The 25,164-nt window shown below is 49.6% G+C and overlaps 1 protein-coding gene and 1 non-coding gene across 7 annotated transcripts in view; both read right to left on the bottom strand.

Moving 5' to 3' along the window:
* Nucleotides 1-25,099, bottom strand: part of DPP3 (dipeptidyl peptidase 3) — a 37,740-nt gene extending 12,641 nt beyond the window's left edge. The window contains exons 1-15 of one of the 6 annotated variants that reach the window (XM_040466145.1): nt 23,408-25,099; nt 22,033-22,310; nt 12,712-12,801; nt 11,983-12,120; nt 11,075-11,149; nt 10,352-10,445; nt 6,607-6,737; nt 6,366-6,496; nt 6,232-6,290; nt 2,868-3,062; nt 2,559-2,671; nt 2,133-2,225; nt 691-753; nt 471-595; nt 229-349 (exon numbers count right to left, since the gene is read on the bottom strand). In XM_040466145.1, the coding sequence (XP_040322079.1) occupies nt 229-349; nt 471-595; nt 691-753; nt 2,133-2,225; nt 2,559-2,671; nt 2,868-3,062; nt 6,232-6,290; nt 6,366-6,496; nt 6,607-6,737; nt 10,352-10,445; nt 11,075-11,149; nt 11,983-12,120; nt 12,712-12,801; nt 22,033-22,310; nt 23,408-23,459 (1,758 nt within the window). In that variant the 5' untranslated portion in view covers nt 23,460-25,099. The other 5 variants (XM_040466146.1, XM_040466150.1, XM_040466149.1 and 2 more) reach the window with 5 other exon arrangements.
* LOC121024016 (U6 spliceosomal RNA) lies at nt 14,063-14,169 on the bottom strand. Its single transcript, XR_005787582.1, has one exon. It is a non-coding gene; the product is annotated as a U6 spliceosomal RNA (small nuclear RNA).
* Nucleotides 25,100-25,164: the final 65 nt, after the last annotated feature.

Here is a 25,164-nt window from a genome sequence, read left to right as displayed (position 1 = left end):
AGTAAAATCACCTCATCTGATTTGCCATCAGAAGGGGGCAGGGGGATTATTACTCGCGTTGCACAGACAGGGACACTGAGGCTCACAGCAGTGTGACTTACCCTCCCCACCCCCCTCCCCAGCCCCGACCATAGGCAGTAGAGTCTGGGATTAAAGCCAGTTCATGTACCTTGTAGGTAGATATGGTTGTCCAATCCCTACACCTAGAATCCTGACCTTGGTCCTTACCTGTCTCCAGCTAGACACCTCAGGGGTGTAGAACTCCAGAGCGAGCAGCCCGGCCCGAACCATGTTGAGCCAGTTCACATAGATCACATCTTCCGCATCAGCCCCCTCAAAGCCAAAGATCCTGGTGGAGGGACAGGGTGGTGGCAGGGCCAGTCAGAGGCTGCCTGGGTTTTGACCCACCCCTCGGCCAGCACACCCTCCGTCTACACAGCAGGCCCACCCCCCATGCCTGGTGCTCATACTCTAGCACTTGGGGGTTGAGGCAGAGGTAGAGGCCCACGCTTTCAGCCCGGCATTCTTCGTAGCTAGAGGCGATGGTGCTGAACTTGCTGTCCCAGGTCTCCCCGCTCCGGTACCAGCTCTGAATCTGGGAGAGGAGGCCCAGGAAGCAGGCTTAGGGGCAGCTGCTCCCCCAGCCATGCCCAGCCCAGCACCCTGGGGCTCCACCGAGGCCGCCCTCACCTGCTCCCCCGTCTCTGGGTTGATCACTGTTTCCTGGTCAAAGTTAAATGCTCCTTTTTCATCCTGCAGAAGGGTCATGACAGGAGGCAATGAGGGAAAGCTGCCTCTGCCCCAGCCCAGGACTCCAGCCCGGGGATTCAAGGGCCATCCGCACGCTGCCGCCTCCAAACCTGAGTCCCGTGACACTGGCTGCCCTCTCAGAACCCCCAGTCACTTGAAGACCCAGACCCAGGATCTCCAGACCCCAGATGCGTATCAGTGGGTGGGCCAGAAAGCTTGGCTGCTGCCCCCCTATGTGTTTCCCAGCCCCTTGCCACGCTGGAAGAGCCCACAGCCTGTGATTCTCTGCCTCAAATAAGCTATTATCCACTCTGTGTGCCAAGTGTCTTTTATGCACCTGCCGTTTATTCCTCATAACTGCCCCCCCCCCCCGAGGGAGGTCCTATCACCCTCATCCACAGAGGAGGAAACTGAGGCTCAGAGACTCTCAGCCCCAAAGTGGAATCAGAGCACATAACCTTCGTGCACACTATCTCAACAATAACACCTATTTTCAGAGGGCCTACTGCATCAGGCAGGCCCGAGGGCTTTGCTTTTATTCCTCACAATAGCCCATGTGGTAGGAGTCAGGGTCCCTGTTTTGCAGATGGGCCAAATAAGGCTCACTAAGGAGAACTGACTTATCCAAGGACATAGCGTAGCCACATTTATCCACATTTCCCTGTGACTTCAAAGCCTGGACAGGGCCCAATGCCAGGCTGCTGTCCCCACTAGCTGCTCTCTGGATCCTCCTGGCCTCCAGCCCCTCCCCACTCAGTGAGGTGCCCCAACTCACAGGGCACAGGCCCAACCCAGAACCCCGCTCCCTCCAATGTCCTGGCCCCAGCCGCCTCTGGTCATCTCATCTGTGCAGTTCCATGCTAGCGGTCCAGGATGGGCTCTTCTCAGCCTGGCAGAAAGGCTGTCTGTCTTCTCCATACTCCCTGAGTGGTTGTCAAAGGGGCTCCAGCCATTCTGGCCGGCTGGCAGGAAGGGGCTGCCCTGGGGAGAAGTGACTCCCTGTAATACCTGGAGAGGTGCAGGCTCCAGGGAACAGTAAGTAGAACAGACAGATCATGCTGCAGCCTCAGGACTGGGCGCATCCAGAGACTGCCTCTCGGAGCCTCCCTGTCCCTGGGGCTATCTGAGTCGCACCCCCAGGGCAGGCTTCCCTGGCCTGAGCCTCGCAAGGCTTCCTGTTCAGACCGCAGCTGGACTGTCCTGCAGGCCCTGCACCCTTGAGGCTCCTGGGACATCTTAGGGGAGGGAGAGATAGGAACTCCCCTCATTAAGGGGCCATTTTCCCCAGCTAACCCAGAACCCCTGAGCGCAAAGACTGAAGCAGACTCATCCAGGGTGGAGTTGATCCCGGGGGAGGGGAGCTGCAGGCGCGTTGTTCTCACCTGCACAAAGAGCTTGCCGCTGCCGTGTCCCAGCAGCTCGTGCAGTCCCACCTGCACATCAAAGGAGGGCCCCTTCCAGCGGATGTACAGGTCCTGCCAAGACAAGTAGAGACCCACGCTGTCTGCCGCCCCACCACAGCCGCAAAGCCACTAATGCCCCTGCTGCCAGGCAGAGGGCCCGCCGTCTACTTTATGCCAGGCTCTGCGCAGGGCACCGCATGGCCCACCTCACCCTTGCAACAACCCAGGAGGAAGGAATTGCCTCCACTGTTTGACAGGTGAGCAAACAGGCCAAGTCACGGGGCCACCAGGCTGGGAAGTGGTTGGCCCTGCTCTTTCCTCTCCCTGCCCAGGACCCCTCTGCCTTCCCGTGTCAGCTGAGGTCAGGCCAGGCCCAACCCAGACCCTCGGGCTGCCAGTGCCCACCTTGTCATCCTCCTCCAGGAAGGTAAGCTTCTCCCGCTGTGTAGCGTACGCCACAGCCAGCACGTTCCCCAGTGACACGTTCTTAAAGCCTTCCGTCTGCCTTAGGTCGTCATCTGGAGAAGGCGGGGAGGGAACCGGGAGAGGGGCAAAAATCAAGGCCACAGACAAGGAGTCGAGACAAGGGGACCAGGGTGCGATGGAGAACTGATTACGGCAGCATGTGGCCAGGGCGAGTGTGTGAGGGGGAGGGGTGACCCTGGAGGCTCAGGGGGGATACCGTGATGGCTTCAGGGGCCTGAGGAAGCTCACAGTTGGGAATGTTGATGCCAGCAGGGATGCCAGAGCCAGAGAAGGTGAGAACATCCAGGGAGGTGAAGTCGGGGCTGAGGAACTTGTCCTTCTCGAAGGCCGGGGGCCAGGGCAGCTCCTTCAGCAGCTGTTCTGCGCTTGCCACCAGACACTCAAACTTGGCACTCATGGCCTTGTTCACCATGGCCACAAAGCCTGCAGGGAAGGAGGGGGGCTGTGGGCTGGCAGGGCTTGGGAGGGATCCTATACCCCACTTCCAGCCATCACGCATGTATTGAATGCCTGCTGTGTGCAATACCCTTTGCCGGCCAGTGGGGAGAACAGTGACCCAGGCCTGGCCCTGCCTTCGTGGAGGTCACTGGGGTGGGTGGGCTGTAAGGAGAAGGCTTCAGTGGGTAACACCTGAGATGGATCTTAAAGGAGATCACGGGGAGCACATAGGGGGCAGTGGGTAAAGGATCGGATTCCCAGTGGAAGGGACTGCATGAACAAAAAAGATGCTCTTCTTTTTGGAGAAACTGAGCTGTCCTGCATGGCTAGAGCATCTGACTTGCACGGTGAGGCTGCTATGCAGGAGGGCTGGGGCTGATCCTTTTAGATTTAAAAAGGAGTTTTTAAGCTAGGAGTTCCCAGCTTAAAGCACAGTTTCTAAAGTTGTACTCCATAAAATGCTGTTTCTATAAAGGCCTTCATAAAGAAAGAGCTTCCTGGTTAAATAAATTTGGATACCACTATATGCTCTATCACTAGCTTCTTAGAGATTCTTAATGTACGTTTGCATATTAGAGGTACTGAAGAGTCCTGTAGGCAAGACCCCTTGCTGCTTAGCACTGAACCCTTCATGGTGTAATTCGTGTTAACCCTGCATGACCTATACCTTGGAAAGGACTGGCCTAGACTACTGCCTGGTCAGGCTCTTGCAAAGAATGGATTAACTTGGCCAAGGGTTAGACTGGACGAAGCCTCCCTGTCTGGAGCCACTCTGTCAGGTGGAATTGACACCAGGCCAGAAAGCTGGGATGATTAAAATAACAAAGAGGGGCACCTGGGTGGCTCAGTCAGTGAGGCGTCTGACTTCGGCTTGGGTCATGATCTCACGGGTTCGTGGGTTCAAGCCCCGCATCGGGGTCTGTGCTGACAGCTCAGAGCCTGGAGCCTGCTTCGGATTCTGTGTCTCCTTCTCTCTCTGCTCCTCCCCCATTCATGCTCTGTCTCTCTCTGTCTCTCAAAAATAAATAAAAGCTAAAAAAAATTTTAAAAAATATAATAAAATAGCAAAGAAGAAAAAGCAATCTCAGGGACTGGTTAAATAAATTAGGGGGCGGCTATATGATGGCACACCATGTAACTGTTAGACGTGTAGCACAATATTGAATGTCATGGGAAATTATAATATTATGCAGCTACTGAAAAGAACATGGGGGGAGCCTGGCTGGCTCAGTTGGTAGAGCATGTGACTCTTGATCTTTGGGTCGTGAGTTCAAGATCCACGTTGGGTGTGGAGCCTACTTAAAAAAATAAATAAGTAAAAGTGAGGGGCGCCTGGGTGGCGCAATCGGTTAAGCGTCCGACTTCAGCCAGGTCACGATCTCGCGGTCCGGGAGTTCGAGCCCCGCGTCAGGCTCTGGGCTGATGGCTCAGAGCCTGGAGCCTGTTTCCGATTCTGTGTCTCCCTCTCTCTCTGCCCCTCCCCCGTTCATGCTCTGTCTCTCTCTGTCCCAAAAATAAATAAACGTTGGAAAAAAAAAAAAGTAAAAAAAAAAAAAAAGTAAAAGTGAAAAGAATATTGGGGCACCTGAGTGGCTCAGTCAGTTGAGCATCCGACTTTGGCTCAGGTCATGACATCACGGTTCGTGAGTTTGAGCCCCAAGTCAGGCTCTGCGCTGACAGCTTGGCGCCTGGAGCCTGCTTCGGATTCTGTGTCTCCCTCTCTCTCTCTGTCTCTCTCTCTCTGCCCCTGCTTGCACTCTGTCTTTCTCTCTCTCAAAAAGAAATAAACATTAAAAAAAATTTTTTAATAATAAAAAATAAAAATAAAAAAGATAAAAAGAACATGGTAGGTCGATACATACTGATTTGAAAAGATATCCAAAACATTCAGTAAAAAAAGCAAGTGGCAGAACAATATATACAGCATGACCTCATTTACCTGGACGAATTAAAAGTTGCGTGTGTTTGTGTGTGTGCGCGCTTAAACAAAGCTCTGGAAAGACCTATAGTGAACTGTGAACAGTGGTGACCTCTGGAGAGGAGTGTCACAGGGGGGAAATTTCACATTGTATCCTACATACTTAGGTATTGTTCCAATTACTTACAACAAACATGGATTTTTAAATCCCCCCCACACACATTTTGAAACATTTACAGCTCTATATAAAAATGAAAATCACAATGTACATTCCCAATTTTAACCTTGAGGTGGGTGTAATCACAGATGATTTCTTTTCCTCTGCTTTCAAAATTTGTGACCACGAACATGGACTAGTTTTCTAATAATCACAATGAACTGGGGTAAAAAGGGGAGCCTCTGAGATCAAGGCTACTTAGGAGATTCTGGGGTCTTGACCCTGAGAGAGGTCTGGAGAATCAGGACCCAGGCACAGAAGCTGCAGGTGCACACACCTGTCCTCCCCTCTGGTACCTGCATCACCTGCCCCCTCGGCCTGCATCTATGAGCTCAGATCTAAGCTGCCCCCAGGGGCTGTTGGGGCTTTTCTCTCTCCTCCCAGGCTAATCTCTCTGGCTTCTAGCAGCTGGATGCTTCAGACTCTATCTCCAGGGGCTGGGGAGGATAAGGCTTGGCACAGAAGTCTAAATCCTCAGGCTGGATGCCTGGGGATATGGGCATAAACATGGAGGCTAAGGCAGCTTCCCACCTGCCCTGGGATGACAGCAGCCAAGTCAAGTTCACAATCATGATGTTAATTATGCTCCCACTCACCCAGCACCTTTCATGTGCCTGGCATTGCGTTGACAGCCTACATAGAATACCTCACTTCCCACGACACCTGAAAGGGAGTGAGGGATGCTCATCTCTGGGTTTACACAGCTGGGGAGGTCACACAGCCGGTGAGTGGCAAAGCTGGGCTCTGGACCAGACAGCAAAGGCAGAACAGCAAAGTGGCTCAGAGCCGAGGTTCCAGGCTTAGCCACTCACCAACCTCTGTAACCACCTCTGTACAGTGAGGATAGCAATTCTCATGGGACGATGATGTCCAAAGGAGCTAATACAGTTAAGGGCTACGTGGTAAATCATCAACACTGGTTCTGATTATTGTTGTATTACTGCCAAGGGGGGAGGGGAGAACTCTCAGGAGACATGGGATAAGGGTTTGTAAGCTGACCCCCTTCTCCCAGAAGTTACCTTCAAACTCTCCACGGGAACCAAAGGGGTCTCGGTAGCTCTCGATGAACCCGATGTAACTGGGGGAGAAAAGGGCAGAGATAGAAAAGGGGCAGGCAGGAGGGGGGCAGCCGGGGTGAAGGCTCGTGCCTCACCTCTCTACGATGGGGCCTTTGTCCTGTATCCAGAAGCGGGAGCCCCTCTTGTGGGCCTCGATGGAGCCCTGGGTGAAACTCTCTATGTACTGAGCCAGCATCTGTTCCTGCCGGCTGTTGGCTGCATATGCCTGGGGGGGAGCAAGGGTCGGTCAGTCTCAAGCCACCCACTTGTCCTGACTTGTCTCTGATGCCCAGAGGGATCTGGAGCTGGCACGCCTCAGCCCCCAGCCAGCCCTACCTTGGCTCTCTCCAGGTGCTCCACCACCTTCTGGAGGATAGGTGCATAGTCCCCCCGCGTCACCTGAAAATGGTTCCCACGGAATTCGTAGCTCTTCAGCCTGGACGTCATTTCGGAATGCAGAGCAGACTCTGAGGGAAGAAGGATTGCTAGTGTAAAACACCCCAGCAGGCTTCGCACCGTGACACTCTTTTATTCTAAGATCTTCCACAACTCCCCACTGCCTACGGAAACTAGTATAAACTTTCATTTTCAAATATACATATATTACCTAATATGAAATGTTCTTTTTCTCTTTTTAGAGAGAGAGAGAGAGTGCATGAGCACGGGAGAGGTGCAGAGGGTGGGGGAAGAGGGACACAGAGACAGAGAGAGAGAGAGAGAGAGAGAGAGAGAGAGAGAGAGAGAGAATGAATCCTAAGCAGACTTCACACTCAGCGAGGAGCCCGACACAGGACTTGATCCCACAACCCTACGATCATGACCTGAGCCGAAATCCAGAATCAAACACTCAACCAACTAAGCCACCCAGGCACCCCCATAATATGAAATGTTCTTGGGGCGCCTGGGTGGCTCAGTCAGTTGAGCGTCCAACTTCAGCTCAGGTCATGATCTCATGGTCTCTGAGTTCAAGCCCCACATCGGGCTCTGTGCTGACAGCTCAGAGCCTGGAGCCTGCTTCGGATTCTGTGTCTCCCTCTCTCTCTGCCCCTCCCCTGCTCACGCTCTGTCTCTCCCTCTCAAAAATAAATAAGCATTAAAAAAATGTTTTTGAAATGTTCTAAGTATTGCACACATGTTAACTCATTTAAGCCTCACGTCAGCTCTAGGGGGAGTGATCTCCATTTTACAGATGGGGAAACAAAGGCACCGAGAGGTAAAGTAAGTTTCCGAAGGTCACACGGGCAGCAAATGGCAGAGCAGGATTCAAACCTAGGGTGGCAAACTGTATTTGAAAAGACAGCTATCCCCTAAATGTAATCACAGCGGGTCTTACAAGGAGACAAGAGGGTGAACAGGAAGTAGGAGACGTGATGAGAGAAGGAGGTTGGAGAGAGGGGAGGAAGGGGACATGAGCCAACGAGAGCAGGCAGCCTCTAGAAGGTGAAGCTGAAAGAGTATTTCCCCTGGAGGCTCCAGTTCCTTCTGGAACTTGTTTTTGACTTTGGACCTCCAAACAGCGGCCAAATAAATGTGTGTTGTTTTATGCCACCGAATTTGTGATTTGTTGTGTTTTGCTTGTTGTTCCTGAGCAGTACGATGTACTTCTAGATTATGTTTAAGAAAAAAAGATAACCATGGTGCTTCCCATGACCCAATGTGACATTTCCCATGTCCCAAATGTGACATCCTCCATTAGGATGCGGGGGCTCTTTTCCGTCCTCTTGACGCTGGGCAGACTTGCGACTATAGCAAAAGTGATGTTGAGACCAGGCCCTAGATGGTGACACAGCTCCTGCCCGGCTCTCTGGGAACCCTAGCCACCGTGACTGACGCAAAGAAACCACATGGGGTGCTTTGGCCCCTGCTGAGGTCCCGGCCGGCAGCTAGCATCTTCCACCAGATGTGTGAGTGACAGCCTGCGGGTGATTCCAAACCCCTGGCTATCGATGACCCCCCAGCCTCTGAGTTTTCGCAGCTGAGGCCTCGGACATCGTCACCAGGGACCAGCTGTTCCTACCGTGCCGCAGCCAAATTACCGACCCGGAGACTCTGTGAGCATGAAAAGGTGGGTTTCCATCACTAAATTTGGGGGGCATCTGTACAGAGCAATAGATAACACCACAGGTACACCCAGGCAGCCTGGCTCCGAGCGGTGTTCTCAGGCACTGTCCTGTACGCAGTAGAGTATATGTAAGTACAGGTCCAGCTTCTCCTCCCCCGAACCCAATATCCCTTTCCTTAGTCAAATCAAACTACTCGCCAATCCTTAAACTCCCCTTCCACCGTGCTCTGGGGCTCACGCTGTTCGCTCCACCAGCAGCGTGGGTCTCCAGCCATCTTCACCTCTTCACACAACCAATATCTGAGTTTCTGCCACGTGCTGGCCAGTGGGGAGACACTGGTGAACGAAACCTACAATTCCTCCCCTTGAGGAGCCTGTAGTCAACAGCAACTGCAAGAAACCTGGGGAATTACTGGGTGTTGCTGGTGGGAAAAGAGAAGGAAAGTCATCGAAAGGCAGGGAAAGGTCCTGGAGGTGATGTTCAAGCGCAGTCTTAAGGATGAGTAGGTATTCATCACATGAGCGAAGGGAGGGAAGCATTTGAGGTGGGAAAGGGATCAGATTGTGCTAAGTCCTGGACAGCGTACATGAGAACAAGGGGTTTTCAGAGAACTGGAAGCCGCTGAGTGTGGCTGGGGCACAGAGTCTAAGTGGGAGGCTTGCAGGAATATGAGGCTGGGGGCTGGGAGGAGGCAAGTGAGTGGAAAAGGGAGGGCCAGGTTGCAAAGGCCCTCACAGGGGCCTGGATATTTCTGTCCATACCGAATACATTTCCTTCTCACCTGGGAACAGACCCCAGCTTTCCTCTGAGAATCCTCCACCAGGACCACCTCCGGTTCAGGTGAGTGGGAGGGGCTGACCTCATCACCTGGCTCTGAGGTAGGCTTGGGATCAGGGTCTAGACAATGAGATATCTGTCCCTGACCACAGGGATTGGTTCACAGATAAATACGGTATGCAGGATAGGGAAACTGGAGCCACTCCCAGACCTTATGAAGAAACTTCTGGGAGAAGAGGGCTCTCTTTCTGCTGGACTGGCCAGGCTGGTCCACTATCAGGCCCCGTGTGGGAGGAACATGCCATGGATGAAGTCAGAGAGCTGAGCCAAGACACAGAGAGAGAAATTTCTCAGGATACTGTCTGAGCAGCTGGATCCAGCTGTGCTTGAAGCCATCCTACTCCAGGCTTCTTAATTACCCAAGCCTGTTAAGTACTTGGGTTCCGGTTCAGGCAAATTTGAAATAGACTCTTCATTTGCAAAGAGTTCTGAATGACAGGGGTGCCTGGGTGGCTCAGTTGGTTAAGTGTCCGACTCTTGGTTTCAGCTCAGGTCATGATCTCTTGGTTTGTGGGATCAAGCCCCATGTAGGACTCTGCACTGACAGTGTAGAACGTGCTTGGGATTCTCTCTCTCTCTCTCTCTCTCAAAATAAACAAACATTAAAAAAAAAAAAAAAAGAGTTTTGAATGATACAGCCCTTAGGGGTGGATTTGGGCTTTACCCTGAGGGTACCTGATAGTTAGGAAGCAGACTTTAGTACGTTAGCCATCTCAAACTTTCTAGATTCCCCCCAGCCTCCAAGACATATATGGTCTTCACTGATGTATAGTCTGGATTTCTCTTCTAGGCTGTCAAGGGGCATATGGCCCAGCCTCTCTTCCCATTATTTACGTGGGTTGTTATTTTTTGTGATGGGGATCATGCCCAACACGGCTCCCGTTAGAGGCTTGCAGCAGTAACACCTGCCAAGTGGAACGGAACCCCTTTCCCTGTCGTCATGTTTCCCCCCATTTCTTTACTGTCACAGCCAGCACTGGGGCAAGCATTCCCTCACAGGTACCCCTGTACACAGAGCACGGCACCCGGTGAGTCTGCAATCCACATGCGCCGTGACTATCATGACCGTTCTTCCCTGCAGCTCCCGCATAACCCACCAGCCCCTGTCCTCAGTCCAGCCCCCTCTGCCCTGGTCCAGGAGCACTGAGGCAGGAGTAGAAGGGGTGTGTGAAGCAGCTCACCCGTGCCAAGCACAGAAGCCAGCCGCACCTCATAGCGGGGCTTCCCATCCTGGTCGACATCCTTGAAGAGCCGCGTGTTGTAGGCACTGAGGTTCTGGAAAAGACCAGGGCATGGGTCTGGGGAAGGGTAAAGTCCAGAGGGGGCTGCAAGGTGGGAGCAGGGAAAGGGTCACACCAGGGAGAGAAGATACAGAAGCAAAGCAGGCCGGGGCCGCTGGGGGAAGCTGCCCGAGGCAGCTGGACTGGGGTGGGGGAAACAGGTGGGCAGGCGGGCCAGGCTCTCCAGTTCTGCTCTACATGCTGAGCACTAACGTTTACTAAGTGCTGACCCGACTGTGCCCAGCACTGCATGCCCTCAGCTAACCCAGGGCTCTGTGAGGCAGCAGACGTGAAACTGGTCACACAGCTTCTGGGAGGTTCATGTTGGCTTCATGTGGAAGCCAGGGCCCAACGGGAAGCGGCTCTGATGCTCTGTGTCGTCCTGCCCTGAGGCTGTCATTAAGGCTTTCAGTCTGGGGCGGGCGGGGGCAGCTCTGTCACAGCCATGCGTGGGAATGTCATCTTCACTGGGGCCAGGCCAACACTTGGACTAGCATTCCCAAGTCTTGTCCGCCTCAAACACCCAAGATGCCAGTGTCTCTGGTCCCAAGCTGAGACCCAGAGTGGGTGCTGGCGATGAGTGGGTCCCGTCAAACCACTGTCCTGAGTCCCCAGTCCTCAAACCTGTGAGTCCAGAAAGTCTTGGGCCAGTTTGGCATCTTCCATGGTGCAATTCCTGGAGAAATAGGTGGTGATTCCCTGTTGAGGAAGGGGATGGACAGGAAGAAGGAATTGCTGAGGTGGGGAGACTCCCTTCCCGGCACACTTCCCCCCACAGCCCCAGGTTTCCTGTACCTCCTCCCAGCAGCCTCCACCCTGCCCCCTCCATCTCTTTCCTGGGGGAAAAACTGTAACACAAATAACAAAGAGAGGTCCGTCTCTAGCTTTCCTGCAGCTCTACTCCAGTCTTTCACAGGCTGGCCCCTCGCACAGGCTTGTCACATCCCTCACACCACGCAGCTGCTGCGTGGCCTCCAGGGGCGGGAAGCCTAGGCTCCCTCCTCTCCCTTCTTCCCTTCCTCAGCTCCCTCTCACTCTTGGCTCCTCTCCTTCCCTTCTGCACACACCACCCCAGACTTCAGAACTGGAAGGGCTTTCAGAAAGCTCTCCATCCAGGGGCGCCTGGGTGGCTCAGTCGGTTAAGCAGCCGACTTCGGGTCAGGTCATGATCTCACAGCTTGTGAGTTCGATCCCTGTGTCGGGCTCTGTGCTGACAGCTCAGAGCCTGGAGCCTGCTTCAGATTCTGTGTCTCCCTCTCTCTCCATACCTCCCCTGCTCATGCTCTGTCTCTCTCTCAAAAATACACAATAAGCATTTAAAAAAAAAATTGTTTTAAGTATTAAAAAAAGGAAAGAAAGCATTCCATCCAGCTTGCTTCCTAGTTTACAAATGACAAAACTGAAGCCCACAGTCGTGTGAGCAGCTCGGCCTTAAGACTGTGAGGCAAAGCCCACTGCCTATCAGGTACCCTTCCCTCCATGCCAGGTAGCCTCAAAGGATTCCTCTCTCCTGTATGGTTGGGGGGCCTCACCTCCTTCCCCAGCCCGAGGTGTCGAAGCCGCGGCTCCAGAGAGAACATGAGCTCCCCGCAGGTCTGCCAGAGGCTCCTGACTTCTGCCGGGTTCTGCTGAGCAGCCTTACTTCCCAGGATCACACGTTCCAGCTTCTCCTGCAGGAGAGGAGAGGCCATTGGCTCGGCCACACCACCCAAAGCTGTCTTCTGGACCCTCCACACCCACCCCGCAGCCTAAGACCTTCCAGCTCAAAGTGCGGTGGATGGACCAGCGGTGTTGGTGTTGCTGGAGAAATGTCGATGCTCAGGCCCCGCTGCAGACCTGTTCAGCCAGAAGCTGCGTTTCAACAAGACGGCCACGCAATTTATGTATGCAGTTAGAGCTCAGAGCCCTGGTGTAAGAACTGCATCTGCCGGATGTGCTTGGTCTCCACAGTGCCAGTGAGGGACGCCCGTGCCCAGGCCTCTCTACCATCCTCAGCGATGACCAGGCCCGAATTTTACAAGCACTTCACAGTTCACAGAACATTTCCACATCCTTCCCCCGTGTGACGCTCAGGTGAGCACGGTCAGGAAGAAACGCTGCTTTCCCCTTATATGTGAGGAGGCTACAATGCCCAGCAAGGCTGGCTGGCTTACCCAGAGTCATGCAGCATGGCAGGGACATGGTCAAGGCTCCGCGTAGGCTCCCACTACCATCCCACTGGCCCCCAATTCCTCACCTTCTCCAGTCTTCCCTCAACTCACCTTGGGCAGGTTGGGAACAAACTTGGTGTCGCCAAAGGACTTGTAGTTGCCCATGTTGGAGTAGATACCTGCAGCATAGACCAGGAACGCCTAGGGGAAGGTGGGCATCAGAGACCTGGAAACACAGCCTCCCCCACCCCAGGGAGGTTCCCTCCTGAGATGTTAACACCCAGAGGAACCAGTATAGGCGAGGCTGGGAAATCTGGGGGCAGGATCCAGATCCCAGCAGGACCCAGTCTGGCCGCAAAATACTTTCACAGACCAGTCTTCACACACCCATTGTCCAGCCAAACCAGTCTTTTCGGCAGCCCCCAAACACATCCACCTTTGTTCCCACCCTGCCCAGCACCTTCTCAGCTACCTGCAGCCATCTCACCTAACCTCAAAAGCCCAGTTTAAACACTGGCTCCTTCCAGGAAGCCTGGGCGGCTCAGTCAGTTGAGCGTCTGACTTCAGCTCAGGTCACGATCTCATGATTCGTGGGTTTGAGCCCCACATCAGGCTCTGTGCTGACAGCTCAGAGCCTGGAGCCTGCTTCAGATTCTGTGTCTACCACTCTCTGTCCTTCCCCATTAACGCTCTGTCTCTAATATAAACAAAAAAATTAATAAAAAAATAAACAAAAAAACCACACTGCCTCCCTCTGCAGAAAGCCTGTCCTCTGCCTCCAACCTGCCAGGAAGCTGTCATTGGAAACATCAAATGTTACAGCTGGAGAGGCTATGATCATCTGCCCTATGGCTTTCACAGGCCCAAAACTTAGGTCTCCCTTTCTCTGGCAACAAGACCTCAGTCTTCCTCTTGAGAAGGGAGGGACTCTCCCTTCCCTAACTCTGGGGGTAGGCATAGGCTCAGGCTAGACCGTAAAAGCCCTACCTGGGCAATTTTCAAGTGGTAAAGAGCCTCTATTTTTATACTAGGGATCAAGTCTGGAGCCCCTGGAGCTCCACTACTGGAGGAAAGAAAGCAAAGCTGAGAGATGAAGATTGCATCACAATGGCATCACTGAGCCCCTGAATCTAGCCATGCCTGAAGCCTGCCCTAGCCCTGGACTTTTCAGTTGCGTGAACCAATAACTCTCTTTTTTTTATTATTTATTTACTTAATTTTAAAAAATTGGAATGCTTCGGGGCGCCTGGGTGGCGCAGTCGGTTAAGCGTCCGACTTCAGCCAGGTCACGATCTCGCGGTCTGTGAGTTCGAGCCCCGCGTCAGGCTCTGGGCTGATGGCTCAGAGCCTGGAGCCTGTTTCCGATTCTGTGTCTCCCTCTCTCTCTGCCCCTCCCCCGTTCATGCTCTGTCTCTCTCTGTCCCCCCCAAAAAATAAATAAACGTTGAAAAAAAAAATTAAAAAAAAATTGGAATGCTTCATGAATTTGTGTGTCATCCTTGTGCAGGGGCCATGCTAATCTTCTCTGCATCGTCCCAATCTTAGTATATGTGCTGCTGCAGTGAATACACTATCTCTTTTTAAAAATATCTTATTTTTTAGAGCATTTTAGGTTCACGGCAAAACTGAGCAGAAAGTATACAGATTCCCTATGTACCGTCTGCCCCCACACATGAACAGCCTTCCCTGTTATCAACGTCTTCCACTAGAGTGGTATATTTGTTACAACTGGTGAACCTACATGGACACATCATCACCCAAAGACCATAGTCTACATTAGGATTCACTCTTGGCCTTGTGCACTCTATGGGTTTAGACATATATTTGACATATATCTACTATTATGTAGATTACTCTGTACTATAGAATAGTTTCATTGCCCTAAATATCCCTCCCCTCACTGCCTGGCAACCACTGATTTTTACTCTCTCCATGTCCAGAATATCATATAGTTGAAATCAAATGCATGTAGGCTTTTCAGATTGGCTTTTTTAAGTTTGTTTGTTTGTTTACTTAGAGAGCAAGTAGAGGAGGGGCAGAGGGAGAGGGAGAGAGAGAATCCCAAGCAGGCTCCATGCTGTCAGCACAGAGTCCGACATGGGGCTTGAACCCACGAACCCTGAGACCATAACCTGAGCCGAAGTTGGGTGCTTAATTGACTGAGATACCCAGGCGCCCCTCTTATTGTTGAGTTTTAAGAGTTCTTTATATATTCTGGCTAACGGTCCTTTATCCTATATCCTATATCTCTTGCAACTGTTTTTTCCCAGTCTGTGGCTTGACTTTCCATTTGCTTGACAGTGTCTTTGACAAAGCAGAAATTTTTAATTATACTGAAGCTCCACTTATCAATTATTTCTTTACAGATAATACTTGACATTGTACCTAAAAAGTCATTTCCCTACCCAAGGTCATCTAGATTTTCTGTTCTCTTCTGGGAGTTTTTTAGTTTTGCATTTAAGTTTGTGACCCACTTTGCATTAACTTTTGTTAAAGATGTAAGGTCCACATCTCGTCTACATTCTTTTTCTTTTCTTTTTTCTTTCGTCTATGTTTCTTTTTTTGTTTGTTTGTTTTAAGGCTTATTTATTTTGAGAGAGAGAGAAAGTGCTTGTGCATACATGCACACAGGGGAGGGGCACAGAGAGAGGGACAGAGAATACCAAGCAGGTTCTGTGCCATCAGCACAGAGCCTGACATGGGGCTAAAACCCACAAACCATGAGATCATGATCCAAGCTGAAACCAAGAGCTGGTGGCTTAACCGACTGAGCCACCCAGGTGCCCCCCTTTTATTTTGCATGTAGATGTTTCAGAACTATTTGCTGAAAATTTCAGACTATTTTTACCCCATTGTGTTGCCTTTGCTCCTTTGTCAAAGATCAGTTGACTATAATTATCGGGGTCCATTTCTTGGCTCTTTATTCTATTCTGTTGATCTATTTGTCCTTTCGCCAACACCACACTGTCTTGATTACTGTAGCTTTATAGTAAGTCTTGAAGTTGAGTGGTACTGGTCCTCTAACTTTGTTCTTTTTCACTACTGTGTTGGCTATTCTGGGTCTTTACCCTCTTTCCTCAGTATTGTGTTGAAAATAAAATCACTTGCTGGGATTTTTATTTGGGTTGCACTGAATCTATAAAGTTGGGAAGAACTGACATCTTTTTATTTTTATGTTTATTTATTTTGGGAAAGAGACAGAGGGAGCACATGAGTTGGGGAGGGGCAGAGAAAGAGGGAGAGAGAAAATCCCAAGCAGGCTCTGCTCTGTCAGTGCAGAGCCTGACTCAGGGCTCGATCTCACGAACCATGAGATCATGACCTGAGCTGAAATCAAGAGTTGGACGCTTAACTGACTGAGCCACCCAGGTGCATCAACTGGTGTCTTGACAATGCTGAATCTTCCTGTTCATGAACATGGAACATCTCTCCATTTATTTAGTTCTTTGATATCTTTCATCAGGTTTGTAGTTTTCCACCTATAGGCCTTGTACATTGTTGTATTTTTTTTTAATTTTTTTTTCAACGTTTATTTATTTTTGGGGGGGAACAGAGAGAGACAGAGCATGAACGGGGGAGGGGCAGAGAGAGAGGGAGACACAGAATCGGAAACAGGCTCCAGGCTCCGAGCCATCAGCCCAGAGCCTGACGCGGGGCTCGAACTCACAGACCGCGAGATCGTGACCTGGCTGAAGTCGGACGCTCAACCGACTGCGCCACCCAGGCGCCCCTATTGTTGTATTTTTAACTTATGTATTTCACTTTCTTGTGTGCTACTGTAAATAGTATTATGTTTTTAAGGTCAAATTTTGTTCATTGCTGCTGTATTGAAAGCAATAGACTTTTGTATATTAACTTTATATCCTGCAACGTTGCTTTAATTGCTTATGAGTTCTAGGAGGTGTTTTTTGTCAATTATTTTGGATTATGTAGATGATCATGTTTTCTGTGAACAAAAACAGTTTTGTGTCTTCCGTCTCAATCTGCATACTTTTTATTTCCTGTTCTCTTGCCTTATTGCATTAGCTAGGACTTCTGGAACAATGTTGAAAAGCAGTGGTGAGGGGACTTCCATGCCTTGTTCCTGATCTTAGTGAGAAAACTCGAGTTTTTCACCCTTAAATATGATGTTAGCTGTAGGGCTTTTGCAGATAGGCTTTAACTTTATCAAGATGAGGAGGCTCTTCTCTATTCCTAGTTTACTTAGCTTTTATGATGAATCGTGCCAGATTTTGTCAAATGCTTTTTCTGCATCTATTGATACGGTTGTGTGGTTTTCTTCTTCAGCTTGTTGATGTGATGCATTATTTACTTTCAAATACTGAGCCAGATTTGCACTCCCAGGATAAATCCTACTTGGCCATGGTATATAATTTTTTATACATTGTTGGATTTGATTTGCCAATATTTTGTTGAGGATTTTTGCATCTATGTAAATGAGAGATATTTGTCTGTAGTTTTCTTTTAATGTCTTTGTCTGGTTTGGGTATTAGGATGATGTTGGCTTCATAGAATTAATTAGGAAGGATTCCCTGTCTCTCTCTCTTTTGAAAGAGATTATAGGGAACTGGTATAATGTTATCCCTAAATGTTTGGTATAATTCACCAGTGAACCCATGTCAACCTGGTATTTTCTGTTTGGAAAGGTTATTAATTATTGATTGAATTTCTCTAATGTCCATGGGATCTATAGTGATGTCCCATCTTTCATTTCTGATATTAATAGTTTATGACTTCTCTCTTTTTCCCTTAGACTGGCTAGAGACTTTTTACTCATTATGGTCTGAATGTTGGTGTCTCCCATCCAATTCATATGTTGAACTCTAACCCCCAAAGTGATGGGATTAGAATATGGGGCCTTTGGGAGGCAGTTAGGTCATGAAGGCAAGAGCCCTCACCACTGGGATTAGTGCCCTTATAAGAGACACCAGAAAGCTAGTTCACCCATTCCACCATGATAGGACACAGTGGGAAGTCAGTATTGTGCAAACTTGAAGAGGGTTTTCACCAGAACTTGACTGTGCTGGTGCCCTGAATTTGGACATTCAGCCTCCAGAACTCTGAAAAATAAACTTGTTTATAAGCCACTCAGTGGTATTTTGTTGTAGCAGTCCAAATAGACTAAAATATGTTTTGCTGATCTTTTCAAAGAACTACCTTGTGGTTTCATTAATTTTCTCTACTAATTTCCTGTTTTCAATTTTATTGATTTCTGCTCTAAAGTCAGACACTTAACCGACTAAGCCATCCAGGAGCCCCCTATTTATTTTTAATAAAGGTTTAAAATTTTTATTTGAGAGAACACACAAGCCGGGAAGAGGAGCAGGAGAGAGAGAACCTCTCCACACTGAGTGTGCAGCCTGACACAGGGCTCGATCTCACAACCCTGGGATCAAGACTTGAGCCAAAATCAAGAATTGGACTCTCAGCTGACTGAGAGGGCACCCAGGTGCCCCTAGATCTGTCTATTTCTGATGCAAGAGTATTAAAGTCTCCAACTATAGTACTGGATTCATCTAATTCTCCTCGCAGTTCTATCAGTTTTTGTCTCAAGTATTTTGATGCTCTGTTAGACACATACACATTAAAGACCATTGTCTTCTTGTAGAAGTGACTCTTTTATCATTATGCAATGCCCTCTTTATCCCTGGTAACTCTTCAGACTCTGAAGTTCACAACATTAATATTGCTGCTCCCACTTTCTTTTGATTAATGTTGGTATGGTATATCTTTCTCCATCCATTTACTTTTAATTTATATGTATCTTTAGATTTAAGTGTGTTCTTGTAGACAACACACATTTGGGCCTTGTTTTTTCATCCATTCTGACAATCTCTGTCTTTTAATTGGTACAATTAGACCATTGACATTCAAAGGGATTATTGATACGGTTGGACTAATATCTACCATATTTGTTACTGTTTTCGATATGTTGTCCTTGTTTATTCCTATTTTTGTCTTCCATTATTTTTCTGCCTTTTTAGTAGTAACTGAGACTTTTTCACATGAGTCTATTTTCTCTCTCTTCTTAGCTCATTAGTTATACCTTTTCACTTTTTAGTGACTGCCCGAAATTTTGCAATATACATTTATAACTAACCCAAGCCCACTTTCATAGAACACTATACTGCTTCATGGATAGTGAGTACCCTATGATAACAAAATAATTTTAATTCCTGTCTCCTTTCCCATGTATCATTGCTGTCCTTTATGGCACCTACATACAAGGAGACAGAAATATATGTATGTATAAATATGCATAAGAATAAGATAAACATAAGCACATATAATTGAATACACTGTGGCTATCATTATTTTGAACAAATGGCTATCTCTTAGGTCAATTAAGAATCAACAAAAATAGAGGCAGCTATCAGTCAGAAGAGCATGTAACTCTTGATCTCGGAACTGTGAGTTCAAGCCCTACGTTGGGTGTAGAGAATATCTAAAATAAATATTTTTAAAAAATTTTTAAGTGTTTTATTTTACCTTCACTTACTCCTTTAATGCACTCGCTTTCTTAATGCAGATTTGAGTTTTGGACCTGTATCTCTTTTCTTTTCCCTGAAGAACTTTTGACATCTCTTGCAAAGCAGGTCTACTGGCAATACATTACCTCAATTTGTGTTTGAGAAAGTCTGTTTTTCCTTCACTTTTTTTTTTGAAGTTTATTTATTTATTTTGAGAAAGAGAGAGAGAGAGTGGCAAAAGAGGAGGAGGAGCAGAAAGAGAAGGAGAGAGAGAATCCCAAGCATGTTCTGTGCTGTCAGCACACGGAACCCGACGTGGGGCCCGATCTCACGAACTACGAGATCATGCCCTGGGCCAAAATCAAGAGTCGGACATTCAACCGACTGAGCCACCCAGGCGCCCCTTCTTTCATTACTGAAGGATAATTTCACGAGGTACAGAATCCTAGGTTGGTGGCTTTTTCTCTCCACACTTCAAATAATCCAACCCACTTTCTTCTTGTCCATGTGGTTTCTGAGAAATTGGATGCAATTCTTATCTTTGCTCCTCTAAAGCTAAGGTCTACTTTTCCTCCAGCTTCTTCCAGGACTTTTTCTTTGATTTTCTGTACTTTGAAAATATGCCTAAGTGTAGTTTTTTATGACATTTAATATTCTGCTTAGTGTTCACTGAGCTTTGTGGATCTGTGGTTTAGTATCTGACATTAATGTGAGGAAATTCTTGGTCATAATTGTTTCAGATATTTCTTCTGTTTTTCTTCCTCTTCTGGTATTCCCATTACATATACGGTTCCTACAGTTGCTCTACGGTTCTCAGATACTCTGTGCTGCTTTTTTCAGTCTTTTTTTTCTCTTTGCTTGTCAGTTTTGAAGGTTTCCATTGGGATATACTCAAGCTCAGCGAGTCCCTCCTCAGCTGGGTCAAGTCTACTAATAAGGCCAGCAAAGACATTCTTCATTTCTGTGTTTTTAAACTTCTAGCACTTTTGGTTCTTTCTTAGGATTTCCATCTCTCTGTCCATCTGTTTTTGCATGTGGTCTACTTTATCCATTAGGGCCCTTAGCCCTAAGCATAGGGCTATTAATCATAGCTGTTTCAATTCCTTATCAGTCCACCATACCTGCTATATCTGAATCTGGTTCTGATGCTTTCTCTGTCTCTCCACACTGCGTTCTTTGCTTTTTTATTATGTTCTGTTATTTTTTTCTTGATAGCCAGACATGATGTACTGCATAAAAAGAACTGCTGTAAATAGGTCTTTCATAATGTGATAGCCAGGTGTGGGAGTCCCAGAAGTATTCTACGGTCCCATGATTAGGTCTCATTAGTCTGTTAGTGAGCCTTTACCTCTGGACTGTGAACTCCACATGGGCTTCTCGGTCCTGTGTCCCCACCCACCCTTAGGTGGGACAGGATGATTTAGAACTGTCTGGAGTGGGATATTTTCCTCTGCCCAGGTCAGTTAGGTTCTGATAAAGCCCTAGAAGGTTAGGTTCTGGTGAAATAGTTTCTCCTGAGAGCAAACTGTTAAGAACAGAATGTTCTGGCATTCTTCACAAGCAGTTCCCTTTCCCTTACCCCTGTCAGAAGCACAAGGGGCTTTTTCTCTGAAACTCATTGTGAGGACCCGGTCAAGATCCTGGAGGTAAAACTCCCAAATGTGTGGGGGCCTCTCCTGTGACTGGGTTCCCCTGGAGTTTTTAACTCTCAGAGCTGTCCACACTGGAGCCTCCAGCAGTTTTTCAGTTACAGGTTAGGTTTTCCTACCCTAGTGCTGGTTGTGGGGAAGGCTTCTGCTCATGCATTTCTGCTGTTAAGTTGTGATCCTCTGTACCCACCTGTCTGTCTCTCCAATTTGGGAGCGGCAGCCCTGTGGCCTCATTTCTTTTAAGGACGTAAGAAAAGCTGTCGATTTTCTGGTTTGTCCTGCCTTTTACTTGTTAGGACAGATCGGTGACTTTTAAGTTCCTCACATGCTGGACTGGAAACTGGAAGTCATGAATTTCATTTTCACTGAAGCCAATTTGAGGTGGCTTTCTGCTCTTTGCAAACAAAAATAATCCCACTGGAAACAGTAGCACATGCAGCAATTTTCTATTTCCCAGCACTTGTCTCGCTGTTAACTCTTTTCATGAATAAATCAAGGCCTAGAGATGGGATGCTGATTACTAGAAGTTAAAACAAGGTAGAAGAAACAGCCTGGGCCTCAGCTCAGAGAGAAGCAATCCAATCCCTTTATTTTACATATAGAAAAACAGGCCACATTCTCATACATGCTGGGTGAAACCTTTGTAGAAGATGATTTAACAACATCAATCGATTATAAACGTACAGAGCCTTTGACCCAGCAATGCGACTTCTAGAAATAGATCCTACTCACACATGGCATGATCTCATTTATGTAAAGGACAAAATGAGGAACTGATACACATGTGCATGTACACATGTAGGTATGCAATACACAGACAGAGGAATTAAAAGGCTGCACACCGCACCATCCAATGAGTGATCTTTGTATTTTGTGTCCTTCTGCATTGCAACAATGCACTACAAATGTATTCACATATTTGGCCAACAGACCCACGAACAAACAAAAACCAGAGGACAGGCGGGAACGCACAACATGGTGGAGGAAGATCTGGTCCAGAACTCAGACCTCCCGATTCCTACCCTGGACTCATTCCTCTACTGCCTCTGAATCTCCACAGCTGTTGCCTTTACTCACAGCCCCTGTTAAATCACAGCAGCCACTATTTATCTTGGAGTCAGGTCACTGCAGCCCTAGAAGGTACAGACTACCCTCGTGCATGTTTTACAGATAAGACTGAGACTCTAGGAGAGGTGGTTCCTGTATATGCAACCTTTGGTCTAATCTAAAGAGAAAGACCTTTGTACCCCTGCTTGTGGTCCCTCATACCCAGAAGCCCCTCAGGAAATGCAGGATGACCTAAAAGAACTGACCTGATACTCCTCCTCGGTAAGGCCCTCAGCCAGGGCATGCTGGCGCAGCTGGTCTGGGTCCTGGGCACGGAAGAGGCGGCTGAGCAGGGCATAGATGTAGGGGGCCTCAGGGGAGGTCTGCAGCAGCACAGCCAGGCCTCCGTACCAGGCGGCCCGTGACAGATGGTGGGCATACAGGCGCTCTGTGGGTGACAGCAGGCGGAAGGCCTCGCGGCAGTCCAGGCTAGACACACCGATGTCATTGGGCAGGATGTACTGGGCGTCCGCCATGGGCCCTGCTGAGAACCATCACCATCATCACAGCCATCATTTACCACACACCTAGCTCTGCACTCTCATGCTCTCATTTAATCCTCCCCCAAACCCATTCACCAGCTATGTTAACTGAGGCTCAGAGGTTAGGTGACTCACCCAAGGATATTACAAAATACATTGGTGGGTCACATTTGGCCTGGGGCCCCTAAACCTTAAAGAATGAATTCAACTACCAGTATTACAGATGGGGAAACTGAGGCCCAGAGAGGCTAGGAGCTTTGCCTAATAACACAAGTAATAACACAAGGGAGAGATCAGAAGCAGAGACCTGCATCTCTAGACTCCCAGCAGGGGTGGGGGAGGCGGCACTCAGCCTCCCCTCCTCCTTCTCTGACTTCCTAAACTCTTCAGAATTCTCCTGAATTGTGAATTCAGAATTCTTCAATTCCACCCACCACTGTGTTCAAAAGGACAGAGTTCCATGCTATCAGCTGGAAGACCCAGGTTCCAAACTTGGTTCAGCTCTAGACTTCTAAAATCAAGTCAGTTTTCACTTTTCCGTGCCTCCGTTTTCACCTCTGTAAAATGGGGGTGATAATAACGCCAACACCAGAACAGTGTGCAATCTGTCTCATTCTCATCCTTCTAACTGCCTTTTCCTTGGCCCTCCATCCTCCTACCCTCTCCCCCGTGCTCGGCCAGGGGAGCCTCGGAGCCGCAGAAGTTCGGAGCTGGAAGAAAACTCATTTTACAGACAGAGAGACTGAGGCTTAGAGAGGCCACGAAACTTACCGAATTCTCACAGCCCCGTTGGGACCCGGGACCTCCCAACCCAGTGCATTTTCCACACCGCACCCCCCCCCCCCCTTACCGGGAATGGGTGTCCAGCCTCCCCCACCACTCCGGATGCTCCGCCCCAATAGCACTAACCCCACCTCCCGCCCCCGCCCCGGGGTAACTCTTTGCTGCCCGGAGGGTTCCTTGGCATAGGGGCCACAATGAATGTGGAAGGGGTACTGGATGGAAGGCAGAAAAAGAATGATCTTGCGTTCGGTCCAGACTCGCCCTGTCCCCCGAGGATGACGCACCGTGACCCCAAAACCCGGGCGCCGCGCCTCACCTGCAGCAGCTGCTCGGATCGCAAACTCACTTCCTGCTTCCGGCTCCCCCATTCATTGGGGCTCCGCGAACTCCGCCCCCCGCGGCCAATTGTCGGGCCTCGGGGCCCGGATGGGCGTCAGCTCCAGCCAATAGGCGCACCTCGGCGCAGTCCGCCGGCCCGCCTCTCCCCGCCCCCGGGCCCTACAGGGTCGCACGGGGATGGCCCCTGCGGCCTTGGCCTTTGTCAGCGAGGGTGCTCTCGCGGGCCACTGGAACCTGAGTGGCTGGCCTGGCCGCGGCGTGGTCCCGGCAGACTGGGCTGACCAGGTCCCTCCGAGTCCGGACGGGGCGGCATGGGTGTCTGTACGGAGCACAGGGACTCCCCATCAGAGTCCCAACCCGACTCTGCTTTGGGTCCCCCACCTCAGTTTTGCAGGTGGAAACCTGCACAATGGAAGTCATGTGGCTCCTTCTTCCTCACTGGATTCGCAGGTCAGGCCGTGGAGATACTTAGGAGACTGCGACCCTACAGGGCGAGCTGCTGGGCTTAGGCTGAGGTGATCACACCCTTGCGGAGACACGGAGAAATGCCCTCAAGTGCATCACTGCCCTGCCGTTGACTCGCCAGGGTCTTGGGATGCAGCTGCTAAACATCTCTATGCCTTTGTTTCCTCGGCACAAAGGGGCGAGAGGCCTAGCAGTCTGTTGGTGCTTGGCCGATAACTCGATGGATCGGAAAGCTGCCTGTGACCCCAAAAGGCAGAGCTGGGCCTGAGACTTTTGCACGTCTGGGTGGACTCACAAGAGGATATCCTGGGTGGAGCATGGCATGTAGAAGTGCCGGCACCAGGCCTGGGCTGAGTGGGGAGCACTGTGAAGGTCCTGGGTCAGTGTGGGAGGAGCCAGGCCATCTGAGGTCGAATCCAGCCTCCATTGCCTACTGGCTGTGTGGACTTGGGTGGGACACTTCACCTCTCGGAGTCTTTGGCTCCCTCAGCCAGAAAACCCGGGCTGGGCTAACACTTGTCTCCACTCCAGGGAGCCAAGGGATGAGTGGGCAGTCTGCCCCCTAGTGTTGTGCCCAGAGGAACTGGAGAAAGGGAATACCTGAAATCCACATACTCTCCTCGCCATACCTTTGCCACACCAGTGTCTAGGCTCACGGCAGCATCTGCCCAGCATTGACGCCAGTTTCTCATTTACGAAAGTGCCCAAGGCCCTGCTTGACACAACAGTGCTACTTACTGTTGGCTCTGATGATGATTATCATTACAAGGAGCTCAATAAATTGATCTATGTCCTTAGGAAGGTCACCCTCTTCTTCCCTGTGCTTCAGTTTTGTCTTTAAAATGGGTACACTTCCTTGATTTGAGTGAATTTGAAATGTGCACCAGTAAAGGAGGTAGTGTTCTCCAGCCACCAGTGGGCAGCTCAGGCTAGCAAAAGATTCCAGCCCACCTGGGACCCTTAACCAAACTATGTTTTTATGATCACAGTTAATTTGAGCACACGAGGTCCTGTGTTAGCAGCTTGACATGGAGGATATTCCATTCTTGCAAAAACTCTGGTAGGATATCATTTTACCCATTGCAGGAGATGGGGAAACTGAGGCTAATAGGTTCATTGACTTCCCTAAGGCCACCCAGCCTATCCTCAGGTGTCCCCGAACAGGAGTCTAGCCTTCCTGACACCTTCCACCACACTGTCCCCTCCACTTGCCCCAACACACACACACACACACACACACACACACACACACACACACACACACACACA

This window comes from Herpailurus yagouaroundi, unplaced genomic scaffold (assembly GCF_014898765.1).
Source record: "Herpailurus yagouaroundi ecotype Mexico unplaced genomic scaffold, PumYag 569, whole genome shotgun sequence".
NCBI lineage: Eukaryota > Metazoa > Chordata > Mammalia > Carnivora > Felidae > Herpailurus > Herpailurus yagouaroundi.
Note: the sequence above shows the minus strand (reverse complement) of the source record. Positions and strands in the feature narration are given on the sequence as shown.